This window comes from Chiloscyllium punctatum, chromosome 21 (genome assembly GCF_047496795.1).
Source record: "Chiloscyllium punctatum isolate Juve2018m chromosome 21, sChiPun1.3, whole genome shotgun sequence".
NCBI classification, from domain to species: domain Eukaryota; kingdom Metazoa; phylum Chordata; class Chondrichthyes; order Orectolobiformes; family Hemiscylliidae; genus Chiloscyllium; species Chiloscyllium punctatum.
In genome coordinates, this window is record NC_092759.1 from 3,298,123 (window position 1) to 3,321,953 (window position 23,831).

Genomic DNA, 23,831 nt, shown 5'->3' on the forward strand with positions numbered 1-23,831 from the left:
CAATGTGGGATGAAGATGTGCTTCTGAATGACGGGAGTAGAACTTGTCGGCGCTCCCTAATGCACCTCACACTACACTTGGGAAGCACTGCTAATGCACCTCACACTACACTTGGGAAGCACTGTGGCTCAGTGGTTAGCACTGCTGCCTCACAGTGCCAGAGAACCAGTTTGGTTTCCCCCTCAGGTAACTGTCTGTGTGGAGTTTGCATGTTCTCTGGGTGCTCTGGTTCCCTCCCACAATCAAACAATGTCAGTTGTGCTGGCCGTGCTCAATTGTCCTATAGTGTCCAGGGATGTGCAGGTTAGGGTGGATTGGCCGTGCTCAATTGTCCTATAGTGTCCAGGGATGTGCAGGTTAGGGTGGATTGGCCATGCTCAATTCTCCCATAGTGTCCAGGGATGTGCAGGTTAGGGTGGATTGGCCATGCTCAATTCTCCCATAGTGTCCAGGGATGTGCATGTTAGGGTGAATTGGCCATGCTCAATTCTCCCATAATGTCCAGGGATGTGCAGGTTAGGGTGGATTGGCCATGCTAAATTGTCCCATAGTGCCCAGGGATGTGCAGGTTAGGGTGGATTGGCCACGCTAAATTGTCCCATAGTGCCCAGGTATGTGTAGGTTAGGGTGGATCGGCTATGCTAAATTGTCCCATTGTGTCCAGGGATGTGCAGGTTAGGGTGGATTGGCCGTGCTAAATTGTCCCATAGTGCCCAGGGATGTGCAGGTTAGGGTGCATTGGCCATGCTAAATTGTCCCATAGTGCCCAGGTATGTGCAGGTTAGGGTGGATTGGCCGTGCTAAGTTGTCCCATAGTGCCCAGGGATGTGCAGGCTAGGGTGGATTGGCTGTGGTAAATTGTCCCATAGTGTCCAGGGATGTGCAGGTTAGGGTGGATTGGCTGTGCTAAATTGTCCCATAGTGCCCAGGGATGTGCAGTTTAGGGTGGATTGGCCGTGCTAAATTGTCCCATAGTGCCCAGGGGTGTGTAGGTTAGAGAGTCTAGCCATGGGAAATCCAGGATTGATGATCTTCCGAGGATTGGTGCAGGCTCAATGGACTGAATGGTCTCTACCTGCACTGTAAGTATTCTATGATTCCAAGCCACATGCCATCTTCATCGCATCTACGGTTGCAAACGAGTCTGCCTCCTCCTCTAGAGAATGAATTGCCCACCTTTATTAGTGTTGCACATCCTTCCTTGAGTAAGCTCTGCCTGGCCTCCACAGAGGAACCATCACTTTCCCCATTTTCCCAGGCCTGAGAAATGATTTATGAGTGAGATCTGGCCTTCCATCTCTGCCTGCCTGGTCCCTTTCTTCTTTCTGGTGGCCACCTAATCCCTCTTCCTCCTGTGCTTCCTGAAAGCTGGACGTGCCTTCTGAATGTGTGGCTGCGCCCTCGAACTCCAAACCCCAGAGCTTGAGTTTCTCCAGGTGGAGATCCCTCCTGTGCCCCAGGTCATCCAGACCACCAGGTGAATGTCTGATTTCCCACATCTTGCAATTTACGGGACTGAGCTCCTCAATCTTATCTTCACTAAACAGAAAATGTGCTCTTGCTTTTATTTTACCCTTATTTCTCCATTAGCGTAGGCCAGAAAAGTCTTCTGTTTGCTCATCAGACCAAACTCAGACCCTTTAATTCGAACGGATGAGCAAACCTTGTGTTGAAGTTCTATTAATTATCTCTGGAAAGTTTTTTACACTGTTCAGTGTCGTAGCTTAAGTCAGGAGATGCAAAGAATACCCATCAGTTACATCACTGCTCTCTCCTGTGATGTCTCAGTTTGATTTTGTTGCATTTATTCTATTTCTGGGAACATTTTTGTGCTTGTTCCATTGTTTAGCCTCACTGCCACCACTCCCATTAAATTCCATCTCCAGTCTGTCTTCCCCTCTCCAACTACGCTCGATTCTGCTCTCCTGTGAGAATTACACAGGTTCTGCACTTCCTGCGCTATTGTCCTGATCCTTGATCGCATTTCTCCTGTTGTGAATTCCTCTGTCAATGTCTCCCACCCAATTCTGCCCTGTCAACTGTAACAGTGCAACTACAGCCTTTGGGCATTAGGTGGCACCGTGTAGTTAATTTCTGCAGGATTTTGCCACTCTGTTGCTGTCTCCTGGATAAATAAACTTGGATTCGTCATGTGCCCCTGTATAACTAGTTTTCAATATATTTTAAAAAACAACTTTAGACAAGATAAACCACTTTCCACAAGTTTATTCAAATTATTACTGTCAAGAATACAAAAAAAGGAAGAAACACAGGGACATATCACATCACAAGCTAATATTTACGTTTGGAGTTGGCAAACTTCAGTCTTCAATTTAAGATTAACGAGAAAGTATTGGTTACCACTCTAGAAACACCAAGATTTAAGAATTCACATTCTTGTGTTCAAAACCCTCCATGACTTCAGCCTTTCTTAACTTTCTGCAGTCTCCAATTATTCTGTGTTCCTCCAGTTTGAATCAATTTCTCCTCTACACCATCAGTAACTGTGCCAGCGATCAACTGGACTTTAGTACCTGACCCCCCCCCCCCCTATAACCCTTTCTCACCTTGCTGATCAAATATTTCTCCTTGACAAAATCTGTCCTGACACCTCGCTATCTCATTTTCTGTGCGATTGTATAGAGAAGCATTCTGCAAATGCTTTTCGTCCTGGTACTCGTCAGGACACAACTCAAGAATGCCAAATTTCAAATGAACAAAACAAATTGTATTGCTGGAGAAAGGTGTGCTGATTGGTTGGCAAGTTGATCCTGATTGTCCAAGTTACTCCCATGGAAAACAAAACAGGGAACTACAGGTTCCCAAGGCAACACTTGATGAAGAATCCCAAGCTACACCAACCACCTATTTAAGATAACGAGTTGAGCTCATAATGTCATCCGTTGACACTAAACTTGAAACGACATGCAGTCACTCACAGGGACTCACTGTCTGCAAACAAAAGGAATTTCTTGAAGCACACACCTTTAGGAAAGGAGAAAACTAGTACTAGTAAAAACAAGATAGGTGCTGGAGAAATTAATGGGACTGATAGCTGATCAATTGCCTGGCCTGATAATCTACATCCTAGGGTACGAAAGGAAAAATTGGCCATGAAGATATTGGATACATTGGCTGTCATCTACAGAATTCTGTATGTTCTGGAACAGTCTTGGGAAACTGGAGGGTGACAAATTGACTGTATACTGCTTGAAAAAAGGAGACAGGGAATAAATCAGAATCAGAGACTGGTTAGCCGAACACAAGCAGAAGGGAAAATTCCTGTATTATAGAGGAGGTGATGACAGGACACTGAAAAGATACCATCGGGATTAGACAAAGCCAGCCTGGAGTTACAAAAGGGAAATTGTGCTTGGCAAAACTATCAGAGTTTATTTCTAATGAGCAGAATAGATGAGGAAGAACAAGTGCATGTGATGGATTGAAGTTTTCATAAAGGCTTTGAGAAATTCTACAGAAGACGTCATTATGTGAATTCAGTGCACACAGGTTTGGAGGTCAGATACCGGCTAGGATGGAAAAATTATTAAGCAGATAGGAAACAGAAGAGACAGAATAATTCGTTTGAGTGGACGGCTGTAGGAGTAACACAGGGATGTCCAACTATTTGCAGACCGTGTCATAGAGTCAGAGAGATGTACAGCACAGAAACAGGCCCTTCAGTCCAACCTGTCCATGCCAACCAGGTATCCTAAACTAATCTCGTCCCATTTGCCAGCTTTTGGCCTATATCCCTCCAAACCCTTCCTATTCATATACCCATCCAGATACCTTTTAAATGTTGCAATTGTACCAGCCTCCACCACTTCCTCTGGCAGCTCATTCCATACACACACACCACCCTCTGTTTGAAAGATTTGTCCCTTAGGTCCCTTTTAAATCCTTCCCTCTCATCTTAACCCTATGCCCTCTAGTTCTGGACTTCCCTAACCCTGGGGAAGAAGACTTTGTCTATTCCCCCTACCCATCCCCTTCATGATTTTATAAACCTCTGTATGGTCACCCCTCAGCCATCGATGCTCCAGGGAAAACAGCCCCAGCCTATTCAAGCCTCTAATCCTCCAATCTCAGCAAAATCCTTGTAAATCTTTTCTGAACCCTTACAAGTTCCACAACATCCTTCCTACAGCAGGGAGACCAGAATTGTGTGAGGTATTCCTCCAAATGTGGCCTCACCAATATCCTGTACAGCCACAGCATGACCTCCCAACTCCTGTACTCAATGCACTGTCCTATGAAGGCAAGCATACCAAATGCTTCCTTCACTATCCTGTCTATCTGCAACTCCACTCTCAAGGAACTATGAATCTGCACACGAAGTTCCCTCCAGGAGGATGTCTGTAGGTTTACGATTCTGATCGAACAGCTGAAATTCTGACATTCTCTTCTCTGTATGCTGCTCCTTCAGATTCTTTTCCTCTTTTGCAATTTCAAGTACCTTTTCCATTGTTGCATGGTCTGCATAAGGAATATGCAGCAAAGACTTAGCATCTGTGTTTCAAAGACCTCTATTTGCTCCCACAGATCTTTATTTATTATCCAGACTTGGGAGGCCTTCAGGAAAGTGGATAGAATGATGCGCCTTGGGAGGATTCTCCTCGTTATAGGTCATTCATCTTTGCAGAATTACTCTCCCCTCTCTTCACTGTACGTTTCTTTGTACTCATTTGGGTACCTGTGACAACAAAGCTAATTCCAACTCTTTAGCCTGCTTCTAACCCCTGCATCACATCTGTCACCTTCTGTTATAATTTATCCTCAACCCATTCCAATCCACATCGTCTCATTGAATGACGGAAAGGATTCGATGGGTCAAATGGCCATATTCTGTTCCTGCGTCATATGGACACCATCCAGGAGTCTCTCGATTTAAACACAGCTGTAAAGAAGAAGATTCTTGTGATGATGCAGTGGCATTGGGAGGTTATTATGTCCTGGTGTTTTTGAAGAGAGTTTAAAAGGCAGAGGTGCAGAACTGTCTGGGGTCTGGTAAATAGCTCATTTTAATGAAGTCTGAATGCATGTGGCTAGCTCTGACAGATCAGGATTTCTGGGTCACATCAGAAAATATTGGGGTCTGAAAACAGTTAGACGCTTCAGTGAATGTCTCTGAGCTGCTCTCTGAATTTTCTCTTGATATCTTCTTTCCTCCTGCATTGGAGAACTGCATGTGAGAATCTCTGTCTGAATTTGCCTTTCTGCCAAGGGGTGTACTTATGGGATGTTATTGTATTGGAACAGTTAATTAATAACGGGCACTGTATCTACTAGTTGGTTAAGCTTTCCAATAGAGTTAAGTTATTCTAAATTCCTCTTTTTTTTCTGTATTTTAACCACAATGTTTAAATAAATTGCGCTTTAGCTAACATCAAGAAATTTGACCATCGCATTTGGGAAAGACACTTCACATTTTCCTTCAAAATAAGAAAAGGTTAGGGTCTAGGCTACCAAAATAGTTTGAGGGGGTCTGGCCTGGTCCATAACATTTTGTACAAGGTCATTAGACAGAAGGCAGGGGCGAAATATCCAGTGACAAACGCTGTATGAACAAAAATAGCAAAGATAGAGGTGAACTGAGATTGGCGACCAGAGGTGAAAGGTGGAGCATTGTGAAACAAAAAGGGCTTCTCTGAATATCTGGAATGAACCCCAGAGGTGAACACGAGGTTCAAATCTTGAGTGGGTCTTGGTTTGCAAACCGTCGAGGTTTGGAGTGGAGGTATTATTTCCAGGTGTTCCCTCGATATTGCACTTGCACACGGCTGTCACAGATTGCGAGGGCTCGATGGATTGGTCTGCAGGAGAAAGACAATCAGGTAAGTGTAGAAAAAAAAGAGACTGGCGGCACATCGTGGTTGCCCCTTACAATGTAGTTAAAAGATATCAAGCATACAGCTCCTCCTACAGATGGCACAGCCAAAGTCAAACTGGCTCAAAGCAAGTAAGTAGTATACCCCTGAGATAATTGTGATATCCTCACTGTACAATAATGTGTGACCTGAGGAGAGCAGGATCTCAGACTCCATCTTAACTGGGGCCTCTGGAAGCATGGCATGCTGTTGGATTGGGCTACTGTTTGCAACAGATGGTAGATAGCCCAGGAACGACAGTGCCACTGACGGTACCACGGAAACATACCAGGAGCTGGAAGAAAAATCTTTCCATACTTTGTTACTCCTTCTCTGCTTCTGATGTTATAGAAGCTAATATAAGTAGGGCCTCATCAACTTCAAATACCTACTGGAGGGAAAAATCAACATTGTGGGGGCAGATCAGTTTAACCATTGCACTCACCAGGCATTGCACTGCATCACTCCCTCTGCACTGCATTACTCCCCCAGCGCTGCATCACTGGCTCAGCACTGCATCACTCCCCCATCACTGCATCACTCCAACAGTGCTGCATCACTCCCCAGTACTGCATCACTGGCTCAGCATTGCATCACTCCCCCAACACTGCATCACCCCCTCAGCACTGCATCTCTCCCTCAGCACTGCATCACTCCAACAGTGCTGCATCACTCCCCCAGTACTGCATCACTCCCTCAGCACTGCATCATTCCCTCAGCACTGCATCACTCCCCCAGCATGCATCACTCCCCCAGTGCTGCATCACTCCCTCAGCATTGCATCACTCCCCCAACACTGCATCACTCCCCCAGTACTGCATCACTCCCTCAGCACTGCATCATTCCCTCAGCACTGCATCACTCCCTCAGCACTGCATCACTCCCCCAGCATGCATCACTCCCCCAGTGCTGCATCACTCCCTCAGCATTGCATCACTCCCCCAACACTGCATCACTCCCCCAGTACTGCATCACCCCATCAGCACTGCATCACCCCATCAGCACTGCCTCACCCCCTCAGCATGGCATCACTCCCTCAGCACTGCATCACTCCCTCAGCACGGTATCACTCCCTCAGCACGGCATCACTCCCTCAGCACTGCATGACCCTATCAGCACTGCCTCACCCCCTCAGCACTGCATCACTCCCTCAGCACTGCATCACTCCCTCAGCACTGCATCACTCCCTCAGCACTGCCTCACTCCCCCAGCACTGCATCACTCCCTCAGCACTGCCTCACTCCCTCAGCACTGCATCACTCTCCCAGTGCTGCATCATTCCCTCAGCACTGCATCACTCCCTCAGCACTTATTGAAATATCTTTTAAATGTTGTAACTGTCCCTGCATCCACCTCTTCCTCAGGAAGTCCATTGCAGCCACAAACCACACTCTGTGTAAAAACGTTGTGCCTCATGTCTTTTTTTTTAATCTAACGCATCTCACCCTAAACATATGCTCCCCCTAATGTTGAAATGCCCCACCTGCCATTCTCTTTATCTGTGCCCCTCATGGTTTTATAAATCTCTATAAAGTCACCCTCCAACCTCCTATGCTCCAGCCTACCCAGCCTCTCTTTATACCTCAAACCTTCCATTCCCGGCAACATCCTGGTAAATCCCTGCTGAACCTTCTGCTGCTTAATAATCTCCTTCCTATAACAGGGCGACCAGAACTGGACACAGTGCTGCAGAGGAGGCCTCACCAACATCCTGTACAACCTCAACATGACGCCCCAACTCCTGTACTCAAAGGGCTGAGTGATGAAGGCAAGCACGGCAAATGCCTTCTTAACCACGCTGCTGATTTTCCCTCCCAGATTTGTTCTCTTCTTAGATTGGTTGACCTTTTGGTTACTCTTTTTCACTTTTTTTGCATACGTTTGTCAAGACTACCTTAATGTTTTGGCACTCACTCTTCAACAGCACTAAGTTTCACATCAACTCAAACATAAAATGATTGAGCATTTGTGTACATGAACTTACCTTCTTTAGAAAAGAACACACTTCAATGGTATGACAGTAACCTATGATTTGTTTTTAAGATGGATGAGGGGTCTTGGTAGGTAAATGGTTGAGATACCCTGTTCTATTAAACAGAATCTTCCTGGTACCTACCCCTTGCAGAGTTGGGACCCATGGCTGGATGTGGAATGTTTCTTTTTCTCTCGGTGAGAGACACGGGGCCAGGGACATCGGGGGTAAGAGCAGAGGTTTACTTCCCAAGGTTACAGCCTCGTCTGTCATCTGTTTCCTGCGATTACCCCCTGGGATGGGGTATTTGGAGACCTCACCAAACACTCAGGAAGGTCACCATAGTTTCCCGGTCTTCCTTTCCAACTAGGAATGGGGGCAATTGGTACAGGAGGTGGTGAGACAGGGCCTTTCAACTGGCCATTGATTGACCACTTTTAAGGGTCTCACAATTGGTTGGGGGGGGGGGGGGCATGGGGGATCAATTGAAGCTTTTCATCTGGAATTTCATGGCAATAAACTCACCAGGGGCAACCCACCCGAGTATTTCCTCCTATCCCCATTTCCGAAGAGAGGAAAGTCCCACCCTCCTCTGTGTAAAATGGGAAACTTTGTATGTAAACAGTAACAGTGTAGTCCCGGGCTCTGGCCAGTGGGTGGCGCTGTGCAGCGACTTCCCGAAGCCCCTCTCCTGCCTCTTTGGCACATCAAGGGATCAAATTGACTGAGGAATGTGGGTTAAGGCATACACTTACACCTCCGCTGTTGCCCAACGGGCCTGGCAGGTTGGATCCCAACAGTGCGTCAGGAGGACGTGGGTCAAAGCTGCACTGATCCTCTGGCCAGGTCCTCCGAATTGCCCTGTGGGAGACGGGGGCCACCATCTTGGCTTCCGAGCTCCTCGGCCCGCAGCACCGGCCGGCCAGTGCCCTCAACTCGGAGCGAAAGCGGTCGTTGAGCCAACAGTAGATGAAGGGGTTATAGCAGGTACTGCTGGTGGCAAGCCAGTGGAAGGTGAAATAGAGGGCATTGCTGCTCTGGATGAGCTGACTGGAGATGAGTACCACGTAGCAGTTGAGGGGCGACCAGCAGATGGCAAAGACCACCACCACCAGCATCATCATCTTAATGGTCTTCTTCTTCTTGTGGCGCTGGGCAGCGTATTGCTCCAGGGTGATGTCCCCAACGGCGTTCCTCAGCCACAGTTTCTTGGCCACCGCGGTGTAGGCTACGGTGATGGCCAACAGCGGCAGAGCGTACAGCAGGCCAAAGGTGGCCAGATCCAAGTACTTCCAGACCAGGTCGGAGGGCTGCGGGAAAGCGGGAACGCAAAGGCTCCGGACTGTTGTCTCCCTAGGATCGCCAAACGGACAATAGTCAAGGATTGAGAGGAAGGGGAATGTCTTCATTCAGAGAATCACAGGCATGTTCACACTTACACTCCAGAATGTACAGCTCAGTCATAAAACCTTCATCAGTTATACAGTCCTACAGCACGGAAACAGACTGTACAATCCAATCAATCCATGTCGACCGTAATCCCAAACTAAACTAGTCCCACCTGCCTGCTCCTATCTCATATCCCTCCGAACCTTTCCCATTCATGGACTTACCCAAATGTAATGTTTTAAACATTATAACTGTACCCACATCCATCACTCTCTCTGGAAGGTCATTCCACACACGAACCACTCTCTGTGTAAAATAACTACCCCTCATATCTTTTTAAAATCTTTCTCCTCTCACCTTAAAAGTATGCCAGCCCCCCATCCCCACACCCCGGTCTCGAACTCCCCCCCACCCTAGGAAAAGACACCTATCATTCATCTTATCCATGCTTTTCATGATTTTATAAACCTCTATATGGTCACCACTCAACCTCTGACACGAGTGAAAAATGTCCCACACTGTCCAGCCTCTCCTTATAACTCAAACCCTCCATACCTGGCAACATCCTGGGAAATCTCGGGAATCAGTCTGGTGAACCTTCACTCAATTCCCTTAATTGCAAGAATGTCCTTCCTCTGACTAGGAGACCAAACCTGCACACAATACTCAGGGTGTGGCCTGTATAACTGCAGCAAGAGATGTTCCCCATGTCTCTGATCTCTGAAAAATCTTCCATTGTTTTCCTGACATTCACTCACCCCTGGGAGAGCCCTTCCTGATGAAGGGCTTTTGCCTAAAACATCAATTCTCCTGCTCCTTGGATGCTTTTTCAGCCAAAATACCTTTGACTTTTAATCACCCCTCAGCCTTCCCTTTTCAAGAGAATAGGGTCCCAGAATATCGATCTTTTTCTGATATCCTTTCCAAAAAAATTTCCTGTTATTATAGAGTCATACAGCACAGAAACAGACCCTACAGTCTAACCAGTCCATGCCGACCGTAATCCCAAACTAAACTAGTCCCACCTGCCTGCTCCTGGCCCATATCCCTCCAAACCTTTCCTCTTCATGGACTTATCCAAATGTTTTTTAAATTTTGCAATTGTACCCACATCCTTCACTGCCTCAGGAAGTTCATTCCACACACGAACCATTCTCCGTGTAAAAAAAGTTGTACCTTGTGTCTTTTTACAATCTTTCTCCTCTGACCTTTAAATGTGCCCCTTATTCTTGTACCCCCACCCCAGGGAAAAGACAGCTCCCTTTTCAATACCCCTCATGATTTTATAAACCTTTATAAAGTCACCTTTCAACCTCCAACACTCCAGGGAAAACAGTCCCAGCCTCTCCTTATAATTCAAAGCTTCCAGACCCGGCAACATCCTGGTAAATCTCTTCTGAACCCTCTCCAGTTTAATAATATCCTTCCTATAACAGGGTGACCAGAACTGGACACAGTTCTCCAGAGGAGGCCTCACCAATGTCCTGTACAACCTCAACATGACGCCCCAACTCCTGTACTCAAAGGTCTGGGCAATGAAGGTAAGCGTGCCAAATGCCTTCTTAACCACCCTGCCTTTTTGTGATGTAAATTTTGAAGAATTATGTACCTGAACTCCAAGGTAGAACTCTCTGTTCTACAACAGGATCAAAACCAGGTCAGGCACAAACACGACCAAAGTATTTGTTGTCAAAGGCACAGAATGTGGATAGCAGACACTTCAGTCCAGTATTCAATCTAACGCAACACTCACCCTCTGCATGAGTTGCACTTTATTTACAAGACACAATTTTCAAGTCAGTGATATGCAATACACTCCAGCTGATAGGTAACACAGTAATTGTACGGACTTCACCTCAGAAACCAATTAGAAAAGCTTTTGAGGTTATTCCTTTGGCTACGCTGGAAATGATTTGCCTGCGGGTATTGCAATTTAGAAATCAAAGTGGGCACAGTTTGTCCACCGAGATGGGTCAGCAAGGGTTGCTGTAGGCACTCTCAGCAGAGTTGATATTGGTTTTACACATTACAATTGATATGTCACATTTTCGGAATGCTGCTGTGCAGAGCATCTTTGTACATCAATCACATTTAACAGGCAACAAATTAAGAAAGCAAGTGACGACCTCCATTGCAAGAGAGGTAGCGTATTAGGTCAAGGCCACGTATGGGAGTAGTGACGGGGGTTGGGGGGGAGGCATGGGGTTAGCACTGCTGCCTCTCAGCACCAGGGACTCAGGTTCAATTCCAGCCTCGGGCGACTGTCTGTGTGGAGTTTACGCATTCTCCCCCCCGTGATTGCATTTGTTTCCTCCTGGTGCTCTAGTTCCCTCCCACAGTCCAAACGATGTGCAGGTTAGGGTGGATTGGCCGTGCTAAATTGTCCCATAATGTCCAGGGATGTGCAGGTTAGGGTGGATTGGCCATGCTAAATTGTCCCACGGTGCCCAGGGATGTGCAGGTTAGGGTGGATTGGCCATGCTAAATTGTCCCACGGTGCCCAGGGATGTGCAGGTTAGGGTGGATTGGCCGTGCTAAATTGTACCATAGTGCCCAGGGATGTGCATGTTAGGGTGGATTGGCCGTGCTAAATTGTCCCATAGTGGCCAGGGATGTGCAGGTTAGGATGGATTGGCCATGCTAAATTGTCCCATAGTGTCCAGGGATGTGCAGGTTAGGGTGGATTGGCCACGCTAAATTGTACCATAGTGCCCAGGGAAGTGCAGGTTAGGGTGGATTGGCCGTGCAAAATTGTCCCATAGTGCCCAGGGATGTGCAGGTTAGGGTGGAATGGCCATCCTAAATTGTCCCATAATGTCCAGGGATGTGTAGGTTAGGGTGGATTGGCCATGCTAAATTGTCCCACAGTGCCCAGGGATGTGCAGGTTAGGGTGGATTGGCCATGCTAAATTGTCCCATAATGTCCAGGGATGTGCAGGTTAGGGTGGATTGGCCATGCTAAATTGTCCCATAATGTCCAGGGATGTGCAGGTTAGGGTGGATTGGCCGTGCTAAATTGTACCATAGTGCCCAGGGATGTGCATGTTAGGGTGGATTGGCCGTACTAAATTGTCCCATAGTGGCCAGGGATGTGCAGGTTAGGATGGATTGGTCATGCTAAATTGTCCCATAGTGTCCAGGGATGTGCAGGTTAGGGTGGATTAGCCGCGCTAAATTGTACCATAGTGCCCAGGGAAGTGCAGGTTAGGGTGGATTGGCCGTGCTGAATTGTCCCATAGTGCCCAGGGATGTGCAGGTTAGGGTGGATTGGCCGTGCTAAATTGTCCTATAGTGCCCAGGGATGTACAGGTTAGGGTGGATTGGCTGTGCTAAATTGTCCCATAGTGTCCAGGGATGTGCAGGTTAGGGTGGATTGGCCGTGCTGAATTGTCCCATAGTGGCCAGGGATGTGCAGGTTAGGGTGGATTGGCCGTGCTGAATTGCCCCACAGTGTCCTGAGATCTGCGGGTTAGGGTGGATTGGCCATGCTAATTTGTCCCACAGTGCCCAGGGATGTGCAGGTTAGGTGCATGAGTCAGGGGTAAATGTAGGGGAATGGGTCTGGGTGGATTACTCTTCGGAGGGTCGGTGTGCACTTGTTTGGCCGAATGGCCTGTTTCCACATGGTGGGGATTCTAATTCTAATTCTAAATGTGGGACATTGCATACAATTCTGGTCGCCCTGCTCTCGGAAGAATGTTATTAAACTGGAAAGTGTGCAAAAACGATTTATGAGGATGTTACCCAGAATGGGATTTTAAGGAGAGGCTGGATAGACTGGGACTTCTTCTATTTGAAGCCTAGGAGGTTGGTGGGTGACCACATTGAGGTTTATAAAATCATGAGGGGCATAGACAAGGGAAATGGCAGGAGTCTTTTCCCTAAAGTGTGGGATATCAAGACTAGGGGGTGTATTTATATGGTGAGAGGAGAAAGATTTAACAATGACAGGAGGGGCAACATTTTTACAGAGAGAGTAGTTCGTGTGTGGAATGAATTTCTTGAGGAAGTGGTGGATGGGGATACAGTTACAATGTTAAAAAGACATTTGGATTCGTCCATGAATAGGAAAGGTTTGGTGAGATATGGGCCAGGAGCAGGCAGGTGGGACTAGTTTAACTTGGGATTATGGTCGACATGAACTGGGTTGGACAGAAGGGTCTGTTTCCATGCTGTATGATTCTGTGACTCTATGAGGGGAGTTGGTTAAAGCCACTTTCTGATCTGACCTCATCAAACAGTGGGTCAGGATGGAAGGGCTGACTGGCCTCCTCCTGCTCCTATTTCCTATATTGTGTCACCTTAGTTGACGGCCATCTTGAGTAGACGCCCTCTTTCCCACATGCTGTGAACTTCAGGTCGTAAAAATCTCAACTCGGAGCATATCTCGTTCACCCATCACCCCCACACCACCAACCCTCTCCCAATGACCTACCCTTCCTCCAGCATCATCTTGTCTTTATCGTGACCTTTCCTCCTACTCGAGTCCCTATGAGCTCTCGTCATCTCTGTCTCCGCAATCTCCTCCAGCCCAAAACACCAATGAGAGATCTTTATGTTCTTCCAATGCCAGCCTCTGACGTGAATTGTTAATGCTAATCCTCCCAACATTGGTCGCTGTTCTTTTAGCTTCCAAGCTCTGGAACCGCCTCCCTGAACTCCACCTCAGGACCACAGCATCGTTACAGAGTGGAGGGAGGTTGTTACAAAGACAAATGCAATGTTGCCATTCATCTCGAGACGGCTGGAGAGCAAGGGCAGCGATGTACTGCTGAGGTTCTGGTCAGACCCGCATTTGGAATATCGTGAGGTGTTGTGGGCCCTATATCCAAGCAAGGATAGACTGGCCTTGACAGGGGAGGGGAGTTGGGGTGAGAGGAGGTTCACAAGAAGTGTAAAACCTTCAGGTAGTGGCTGGAAACCTTGCAACCTTTAAAAATTATTTGGATGAGTACTTCAAATATCATAACATTCAGGGATATGAGACAAGACAGGAAATTGGGATTAGCGCACTTTGAATGGTAATGTCAGTGCAGATGTGATGGGCCGAAGGGCTTTTTCTGTGCTGTATGAATCTATGAATCAAGATGGTAGTAGGAACTCAGATTTGAGGTTTCAGCTGAAAACGAGGGAGGATAGATGAGCAAGGAGCCTCACCTCCATGTGTACTTAACGCTTGCAGTACCCGAAGCAAGTTAGAAGATAAATTCAGAAATCGGAGTGGACAGGAGCTAGGGTGACAGCTTAACAAAACAATCCAAAGAACTGTGGATGCTGGAAATCGCAAACAAAAACAGAAATTGCCCGACAAACTCAGCAGGTCCATGGAGAGAAAGTAAAGTCAACATTTCGGGTCCAGTGACCCGTCTTGAGAACTGTAAACTGAGAGCTACCATTTTTAATTACCCGCTGTTCCAACCAACTCCATCGCCACTTCCCCACAGGCCACTGTAACTACATTACACAGAAAGATCCCAGTTCATTTTTATTGATCTATGAGTGTTACATGCAAGCCTGTTTTTTTTTTATTGAGGTAAGGACACACAATGATTGCTCCTGGAGATGTTAGAAGCGGTTTCGAGGACTGCATTTGACTGGCACCCAGGATAGGAGGAGTGATCCTGAGAGGATAGAGACTGGGCCGATACCAGAATGAGTGGTGATCTTATTGAGACTAATGAGGTCCTCAGGGTTGAAGGTAAGAGTTTCCTTCCATTTGTGAGAGAGTCTAGAACTCGGGGTCAGTAGCTTAAAGATCATGGCTCTAGTCTTTTGATTTGATTTGATTTGATTTAGATCCTTCAGTCCAACTCGTCCATGCTGACCAGATATCCTAACCTAACCTAGTCCCATTTACCAGCATTTGGCCCAGATTTCTCTGAACCCTTTCTATTCATGTACCCATCCAGATGCCCTTTAAATGTTGTCATTGTACCAGCCTCCACCACTTCCTCTGGCAGCTCATTCCATACACACACCACCCTCTGTGTGAAGAAGTTCCTTTTTAAATCTTTCTCCTCTCCCTTAAACCTATGACGTCTAGTTTTGGACTCCCCTACCCTGGGGAAAAAAAAGACCGTGCCTATTCACCCTATCCATACCCCTCATGATTTTACAAACCTCTATAAGGTCACCCCTCAGCCTCTGACACTCCAGGGAAAACCATCCCAGCCGAGATTTCTCTCCCTGAGTCAGTAACTATCCCCCAACCAACGCATTACTTTGAAATGGGTGCCATGATTTTTGAGTAATTACACTTCAAGGTTGAAGCTTTTGATTTGATTTGATTTGATTTATTATTTCACGTGTACTGAGAGACAGTGAACAGTATTGTTTTGCATGCTGTCCAAGCAGATCATACCTTACACCGTGCTGTTCAGGTATGGGAGAAATGGTGGCTCAGTGGTTAGCACGGCTGCCTGACAGCGAAGGGACCTGGGTTCGATTCTATCCTTGGAGTTTGCACGTTCTATCCCGTCTCTGTGTGGGTTTCCTCCCACCGTCCAAAGAGGATTGGGTTAGGGTGGATTAGCCATGCTAAACTGCCCATAGAGTGCAGGCTAGGTGCATTAGCCATGGGAAATGCAGAGTTTTGGGGTTGGGATGCTCTTCGGGGGGTCGGTATGGCCCAAATGGCCTGGTTCCACACTGTAGGGATTCTATGTCAGGGTAATAGAAGAGAATATGGTGTTGCAGTAGAGATGAGCAGATTTTCTTTCCTCTCTGAAGGGCAGACGTCTTTCCACCCACCCTGAGAATGGTGGATGTGGGGTTATGGAGAATCATTTGGATGGAGGTGTGGCGGAGACAGTTAGATTTTTGGGTGTCAGAGGCTGTAAGGGATGGGTGGGAGTGAGGACAGTGGCTAAAATCAGATCAGCCCCACTCTCATCGAGTAGTGGAGCAGGCTAGATGGGCCAAATGGCCTATTCCTGCTCCTAATGAGCAGGCACCTGTGGCAACCGACTACCTGACCCGTGGAGGAGTGGGCCCATCACCTCTTGCAGCCAACACTCAAGGCCCATGGCCCGGAAAGAGGAGGGTTTGGGCTCGGCCTGGAAGGGCCAAAGGGTCTGCTGTTGACTGCGCGGCTCTGTGTTCCATCGCCTCCCACGTTCCTGGACTGTGCAGCCTGGCCTACCTGTACACAAAGCGGAAGAGCCTTTGGTAAATAGCGTGAGGCAGCGAGAAGCAGGAGGCCAGGACCCAGATCCCAGCGACGCAGATGATACCCCGGGGAACCGACATGCGAGGCTTCAGAGGATGCACAATCGCCTGTAAGCAAGCATCGACAGTCGAGTAATTACCACTGCAGCTTTCACTGAACCTAACAGAGTGACTCCTGCGCAGTTCAGTCTGTGACACACCGTCCGCGCTCTGTGTTTCAATGAGTCTGTGGAGCTGCTGATGTGTCCTATGCTCAAAACAACTTCCTCAGCAAAGACAAAGGCCCCTCAGTTCTTCCTGGTTCCCCAGGCTGAGTCAGTCTGGGATGCAGAGGAAGCCAGCATTTACTGCCCCGACTCTCAGCCCTTTTGAACTGAGTGGACCATTTAGCCATTTTAGGGGTCACCCACATATAATGACAGGAAATATATCTGGAAAGGGTATCAGAAAAAGATAGACATTCTGGGACTCTATTCTCTTGAAAAGGGAAGGCTGAGGGGTGATTAAGAGTCAAAGGTATTGTGGCTGAAAAAGCATCCAAGGAGCAGGAGAATTGATGTTTTAGGCAAAAGCCCTTCATCAGGAAGGGCTCTCCCAGGGGTGAGTGAATGTCAGGAAAACAATGGAAGATTTTTCAGAGATCAGAGACATGGGGAACATCTCTTGCTGCAGTTATACAGGGCTTTGGTGAGGCCACACCCTGAGTATTGTGTGCAGGTTTGGTCTCCTAGTCTGAGGAAGGACATTCTTGCTATTGAGGGAGTCCAGCGAAGGAACACCAGATTGATTCCCGGGATGGCAGGACTGATGTATGAGGAAAGACTGGATCGACTGGGCTTGTACTTGCTGGAATTTAGAAGGAGGAATCTCATGGAACATATAAAATCCTGATGGGACTGGACAGGCTAGATGCCGGAGGAATGGTCCCAATGTTGAGGGAAGTCCAGAACTAAGGAGTCACAGTCTAAGAATAAGGGGATAAGCCATTCAGGATGGAGATGAGGAAGAATTTCTTCACTCAGAGAGTTAGGAACCTGTGGAATTCTCTCCCACAGGAAGCTGTTGGGGATAGCTCATCAGATATATTCAAAAGAGATTTGGACGTGCGGCTAAAGGGATCAAGGGAAATGGAGAGAAAGCAAGAGCAGGATTCTGAAATTGCACAGCCAACCATGATCATATTGAATGGTGGGGCAGGCTTGAAGGGCCGAATGGCCTACTCCTGCAGCTAATTTCTATGTTCCTATGTCTCCTCTTGTGCTGAAGGGGAAAATTAGGAGACCACCACTAATGAATCCAATCAGGTATTGAGGAGATTGGTCTTCACCCGGACAGTGAGGAGACTGTGAATCTCACTTGCACAGGGAGACATTGAGGGGAGCATTATAGATTACCACTGGTGGAAGCTGGAAGCTGAGGGAGTAGGGAACATGATGATTGATTTAGCGGAGGAAGTGTCTGTTTCTGTGCTGCATAACCCTGGGTGAACAAATTGCGGGAACGATCAGAGTGAGGAGTGAATGGAGTTACTTGTCAGTTGGACTGAGGAGGTAGGAATGGGATCAGAGAGACATGTCTCTCAGATGTGGGTTTGGGGGGGGGGGGGGTGGTGGAATGTCAAGGATAGTTGGTTTTTCGGTGACTGCGGTGTGGCGTCCATTTATGGTTTCTGGCTCCCAGGCCAAAGCTGGCTGGAGTTACGTGGACGAATGTTGGAGATCACTGGAGGGGGAGGAGTTTCCATTCAAATTCTTGATTGCAGGACAGGGACAGTGCCTGGGTTCGGGAAAGAGTGGGTGGGTCCAAGGGCTCCAAGGTTGAAGGGAGATGGGGGTGGTGGGGAGTGGGGGAGCCTGTGGATGAACACGCAGTGGACCTACCTGGTACCTGTCCAGGGCGATGGCGGTCAGAGTCAGCGCGGAGACGTGGAGCGAGCAGTACTGGGCGAAACGACTGACGTGGCACATCGTCTTGCCAAAGATCCAGGTGCTGTTCACAAACCGGACCTAAGGGAGAACATTACAGCTCAGCGTTGGAGGTGATGCTGTCTTCCTGTTCCACCCACCCCACCCCACCTACAAGCCACGGTCCCCTTTGTGACTTGAGAAGACCTCACCAACCCATACCCAGCCAACAACCGCTTTAAGCGAGGTCAATCTACTTTCTATCACCAACCTGTTCAGAGATGTTAAGGCATATCCTCTAGAGCAGGTGAGACTTGAACTCGGGTCTCCTGGCTCAGAGGTTGGGACACTAGCACCGCAGGAACCTCTGGTAAACCCGTTGCTTGCCTTGAAGTGCATAGGATGGCATGGTGGCTCAGTGGTTAGCGCTGCTGCCTCATGGCGCCAGGGACCCAGGTTCGATTCCAGCCTCGGGTGACTGCCTGTGTGGAGTTTGTACATTCTCCCCTTGTCTGGTCTGCATGGGTTTCCTCCCACAATCCAAAGATGCACAGGATAGGGTGGACTGGCCATGCTAAATTGCCCCATAGTGACCAGGGATGTGCAGATTAGGGTGGATTGGCCATGCTAAATTGTCCCATAATGCCCAGGAATGTGCAGGTTAGGGTGGACTGGCCGTGCTAAATTGTCCCATAGTGCCCAGGGATGTGCAGGTTAGGGTGGACTGGCCATGCTAACTTGTCCCATAGTGTCCAGGGATGTGCAGGTTAGGGTGGATTGGCTGTGCTAAATTGTCCCATAGTGCCCAGGGATGTGCAGGTTAGGGTGGATTAGCTGTGCTAAATTGTCCCATAGTGCCCAGGGATGTGCAGTTTAGGGTGGATTGGCCGTGCTAAATTGTCCCATAGTGCCCAGGGATGTGCAGGTTAGGGTGGATTGGCCGTGCTAAATTGCCCCATAGTGACCAGGGATGTGCAGGTGAGGGTGGATTGGCCGTGTTAACTTGTCCCATAGTGTTCAGAGATGTACAGGTTAGGGTGGATTGGCCCTGTTAACTTGTCCCATAGTGTTCAGAGATGTCCAGGTTAGGGTGGATTGGCCGTGTTAACTTGTCCCATAGTGTTCAGAGATGTCCAGGTTAGGGTGGATTGGCCGTGTTAACTTGTCCCATAGTGTTCAGAGATGTGCGGGTTAGGTGCATTAGTCAGGGGAAATGTAGAGTAGCAGGGGAATGGATATGTGTGGGTTACTCTTCGGAGGGTCGCTGTGGACTTATTGGGCTGAAGGGCCTGTTTCCACACTGCAGAGATTTGTTGATAGGAAAGATTTTGCAGTTGGGTAGCGCCTTCCAGGAGCTCCGACCCTCCCATTGCTTCTCCACAGCCCAACACAAATGCGAGGGCTGCAGCCGCCAGGCTGTACACAGCAAGATCCCGCAAGCCGTATGGAAGGTGCCATCCTCCATTTGGTGACTGGGAGAGATTCGTACTCCGTTTTGGAGTAAGGCAGGGTTGAACATCCAAGCTCGAGGACAGCTCAGCACCTCCTGCAGGTCATCCGTGGGAGTGTCAGCCTGGTTTATGAGGGCTCTGGATTGGACCTTGAACTGATGGCAGGGGTTGAAGGGCTCACTTGGAAAATGAGTGGGGTTGAGCATGGGGTGGTGTTGAGACAGCTCTGAACTAACGCTCTCCAGACTGACGACAAGAATTAAAGGCTGCAGCAAAACTGCCTGGAAACGGCATGGAGATGGAACTCCAAACTGGCAGCTCCACAACTTGGTGACCATACAAAGGGTTTGCCAGCTGGTGAGAGTGGCAGTGCCACCTGGTTAACCACAGCAAAACTTCACAATCTAGCCATGGGCCAAAACACATGGTCAACAATTATCTCTTCAGAGCATAGCACCTGAACAGGGTCAGAGGAACTGTATTGGTTAGACACAAAGTAAAGCTTCCTCTACACTGTTCCCTCATCAAACACTGCCAGGACAGGGACAGCACAGGGTTAGATATAGAGTAAAGCTCCCTCTACACTGTCACCCCATCAAATACTCCCAGGACAGGGACAGCACAGAGTTAGATACAGAGTAAAGCTCCTTCTACACTGTCCCCCATCAAACACTCCCAGGACAGGGACAGCAAGGGGTTAGATACAGAGTAAAGCTCCTTCTACACTGTTCCCCCATCAAACACTCCCAGGACAGGGACAGTACAGGGTTAGATACGGAGTAAAGATCCTTCTACACTGTCCCCCATCAAACACTCCCAGCACAGGGACAGCATGGGGTTAGATACAGAGTAAAGCTCCTTCTACACTGTCCCCCATCAAACACTCCCAGCACAGGGACAGTACAGGGTTAGATACGGAGTAAAGATCCTTCTACACTGTCCCCCATCAAACACTCCCAGCACAGGGACAGCATGGGGTTAGATACAGAGTAAAGCTCCTTCTACACTGTCCCCCATCAAACACTCCCAGCACAGGGACAGCACAGAGTTAGATACAGAGTAAAGTTCCTTCTACACTGTCCCCATCAAACACTCCCAGGACAGGGACAGCACAGAGTTAGATACAGAGTAAAGCTCCTTCTACACTGTCCCCCATCAAACACTCCCAGGACAGGGACAGTACAGGGTTAGATACAGAGTAAAGTTCCTTCTACACTGTCCCCCATCAAACACTCCCAGGACAGGGACAGCATGGGGGTAGATACAGAGTAAAGCTCCCTCTACACTGTCCCCCATCAAACACTCCCAGCACAGGGACAGCACAGAGTTAGACACAGAGTAAAGTTCCCTCTACACTTTCCCCCATCAAACACTCCCAGGACAGGGACAGCACAGAGTTAGATACAGAGTAAAGATCCTTCTACACTGTCCCCCATCAAACACTCCCAGCACAGGGACAGCACAGAGTTAGACACAGAGTAAAGTTCCCTCTACACTGTCCCCCATCAAACACTCCCAGGACAGGGACAGCACAGAGTTAGATACACAGTAAAGATCCCTCTACACTGTCCCCCATCAAACACTCCCAGGACAGGGCCAGTACAGGGTTAGATACAGAGTAAAGATCCTTCTACACTGTCCCCCATCAAACACTCCCAGGACAGGGACAGTACAGGGTTAGATACAGAGTAAAGCTCCTTCTACACTGTCCCCCATCAAACACTCCCAGGACAGGGACAGCACGGGGTTAGATACAGAGTAATTCTGGTTGTAGGAATTCAATGATACCATGACAGGGGAGTAGAGGGGATGGATGCCAGGGTTGAAGGTAAGGAGTAGGGACACCCTCAAGGCAGCAATGAGCCAGCGAGTGAAGGTGAGTTCCAACCTACCAGAGTGAAGGGGGTGTTGAGCAGGGTTATCATCAGGTCTGCTACGGCCAGGTTGGTGATGAAGAGGCCGGTCGCTGTGTTAACTCTCTTGTTCTTCAGCAATACTTGGCACACCAGGAGGTTTCCGAATAGGGAGACGGTGATGGTGAGTGTGTACGCGCCGATCAGTAATGCCCTGACCGTTAGGCTCTGAGAGCCTGTACTGTGCCGGACCGAGTGGATGAGGTTCTTCAGCAGCTCCAGGGAGACGTTGCTGAAGGTGGACTCGTTGAAGGTTCCGTCCGGCTGAAGGAGATCGTCCCGGGAGAAGGCGGACTCGTTAGCCATGGTGGTCACTGACTCCCTCCTCACCGGGGGGTCAGCGGCCTCATCAGATAGAGTCTCCCCCCATCCCTGAGGGTCTGTCTCCTCTCTGTGTCCCTGGGAGGTAGGGGTCTGTATCCCTGGGGGTGGTTGTGTCTCCTGTCTGTGTCCCTGGGGGTGGCTCTGTGTCCTCTCTGTGTCCCTGGGGGGTGGATCCTGTCTCCTGTCTGTGTCCCTGGGGGTGATTGTGTCTCCTCTCTGTGTCCCTGGGGGTGGCTCTGTGTCCTCTCTGTGTCCCTGGGGGGTGGATCCTGTCTCCTGTCTGTGTCCCTGGGGGTGGCTCTGTCTCCTGTCTGTGTCCCTGGGGGTGGCTCTGTCTCCTCTCTGTGTCCCTGGGGGGTGGATCCTGTCTCCTGTCTGTGTCCCTGGGGGTGGCTCTGTCTCCTCTCTGTGTCCCTGGGGGGTGGATCCTGTCTCCTCTCTGTGTCCCTGGGGGTGGTTGTGTCTCCTCTCTGTGTCCCTGGGGGTGGCTCTGTGTCCTCTCTGTGTCCCTGGGGGGTGGATCCTGTCTCCTCTCTGTGTCCCTGGGGGTGGATCCTGTCTCCTCTCTGTGTCCCTGGGGGGTGGATCTGTCTCCTCTCCGTGTCCCTGGGAGAGAGCTGCTCCAATGCTGGGTTTGGGGACGGGTCTCCGGTCAGTCACACGGATGAATTGCCAGGGTGTCGGGGTCAGATGGAATGAAAGGGAAAGGTCCGGTCAGTAGTGGCCGGACTGGTCAGAACCGACTGGTCAGCGCGAGGTGAAACTGAAGGGTCCGGTTAGTTTCAGATTTAAAGGCAGCGTTGGTCCAACCGGTCTGATATTTATCTGCCCGCCTCGTTCGCTCTCTCTCTCTCTCTCTCTCTCCCTCTCTTTGCCTTTCTCTCTCTTTCTTCCCACTTTCTCTCTCTGTCTCTTTCGCTCTCTTTCTAGCTCACCTCCCCCCCCCCCTCCCCGTCTGTCTGTCTCTCTCTCTCTTTCTCCCTCTCTCGCTTTCGCTCTCTCTCCTCCCGTCCCCCAGCCTCCTCTTTCTCTCTCTCTCTATCTCTTTCCCTCTCTTTCTCGGTCTCTCTATCTCTCCCTCTCTTTCCCTCTCTCCCTCGGTCTCTCTATCTCTCCCTCTCTGTCCCTCTCTCTCTCGGTCTCTCTATCTCTCCCTCTCTGTCCCTCTCTCCCTCGGTCTCTCTATCTCTCCCTCTCTGTCCCTCTCTCTCCCTCGGTCTCTCTATCTCTCCCTCCCTGTCCCTCTCTCTCTCGGTCTCTCTATCTCTCCCTCTCTTTCTCTCTCTCTGTCTTTCTCTCTGACGGGATCCTGGGGACGCCGCCTCTCGCAGCTCCAGCTCGGATGCAACTAAGGCTGAAGGAGAGATAGAGGGAGGGAGAGAGGAGGAGGGGTGGGGGAAGGAGGGAGGGAGAGCAGGGGGGAGAGAGAGGAGGTGGTGTTGGGGAGAGAGAGCGGAGGGGTGGGGGAGAGAGAGAGAGAGTGGAGGGTGGGGGAGAGAGGGAGAAAGAGAGGAGGGGTGGGGGAGAGAGGGAGAGAGAGAACAGGGGGGAGAGAGAGAGGAGGTATTGGGGAGAGAGGGAGGAGGGGTGGGGGAGAGAGGGAGGAGGGGTGGGGGAGAGAGGGAGAGAGAGAGGAAGGGTGGGGGGAGAGAGGGAGAGAGAGGAGGGGTGGTAGAGAGAGAGGAGGGGTGGGGGAGAGTGGGAGAGAGCAGGGGGAGAGAGGGAGAGAGGAGGTGTTGGGGAGAGAGAGAGGAGGGGTGAGGGAGAGGGGGAGAGAGAGAGCAGGGGGGAGAGAGGGAGAGAGGAGAGGTGTTGGGGAGAGAGAGAGGAGGGGTGAGGGA

At 49.3% G+C, this 23,831-nt stretch overlaps 1 protein-coding gene across 1 annotated transcript; it reads right to left on the bottom strand.

Annotated features, from left to right (window-relative positions):
• Window positions 1-2,226: 2,226 nt before the first annotated feature.
• LOC140492524 (G-protein coupled receptor 83-like) lies at window positions 2,227-22,902 on the bottom strand. Its single transcript, XM_072591456.1, has 5 exons — window positions 21,646-22,902; window positions 18,279-18,404; window positions 16,373-16,506; window positions 8,598-9,195; window positions 2,227-5,816 (listed from the first exon to the last, which is right to left on the bottom strand). Exons 1-5 carry the CDS (start codon window positions 21,970-21,972, stop codon window positions 5,787-5,789), a joined length of 1,215 nt encoding a protein of 404 aa, XP_072447557.1. The 5' UTR covers window positions 21,973-22,902; the 3' UTR covers window positions 2,227-5,786.
• Window positions 22,903-23,831: the final 929 nt, after the last annotated feature.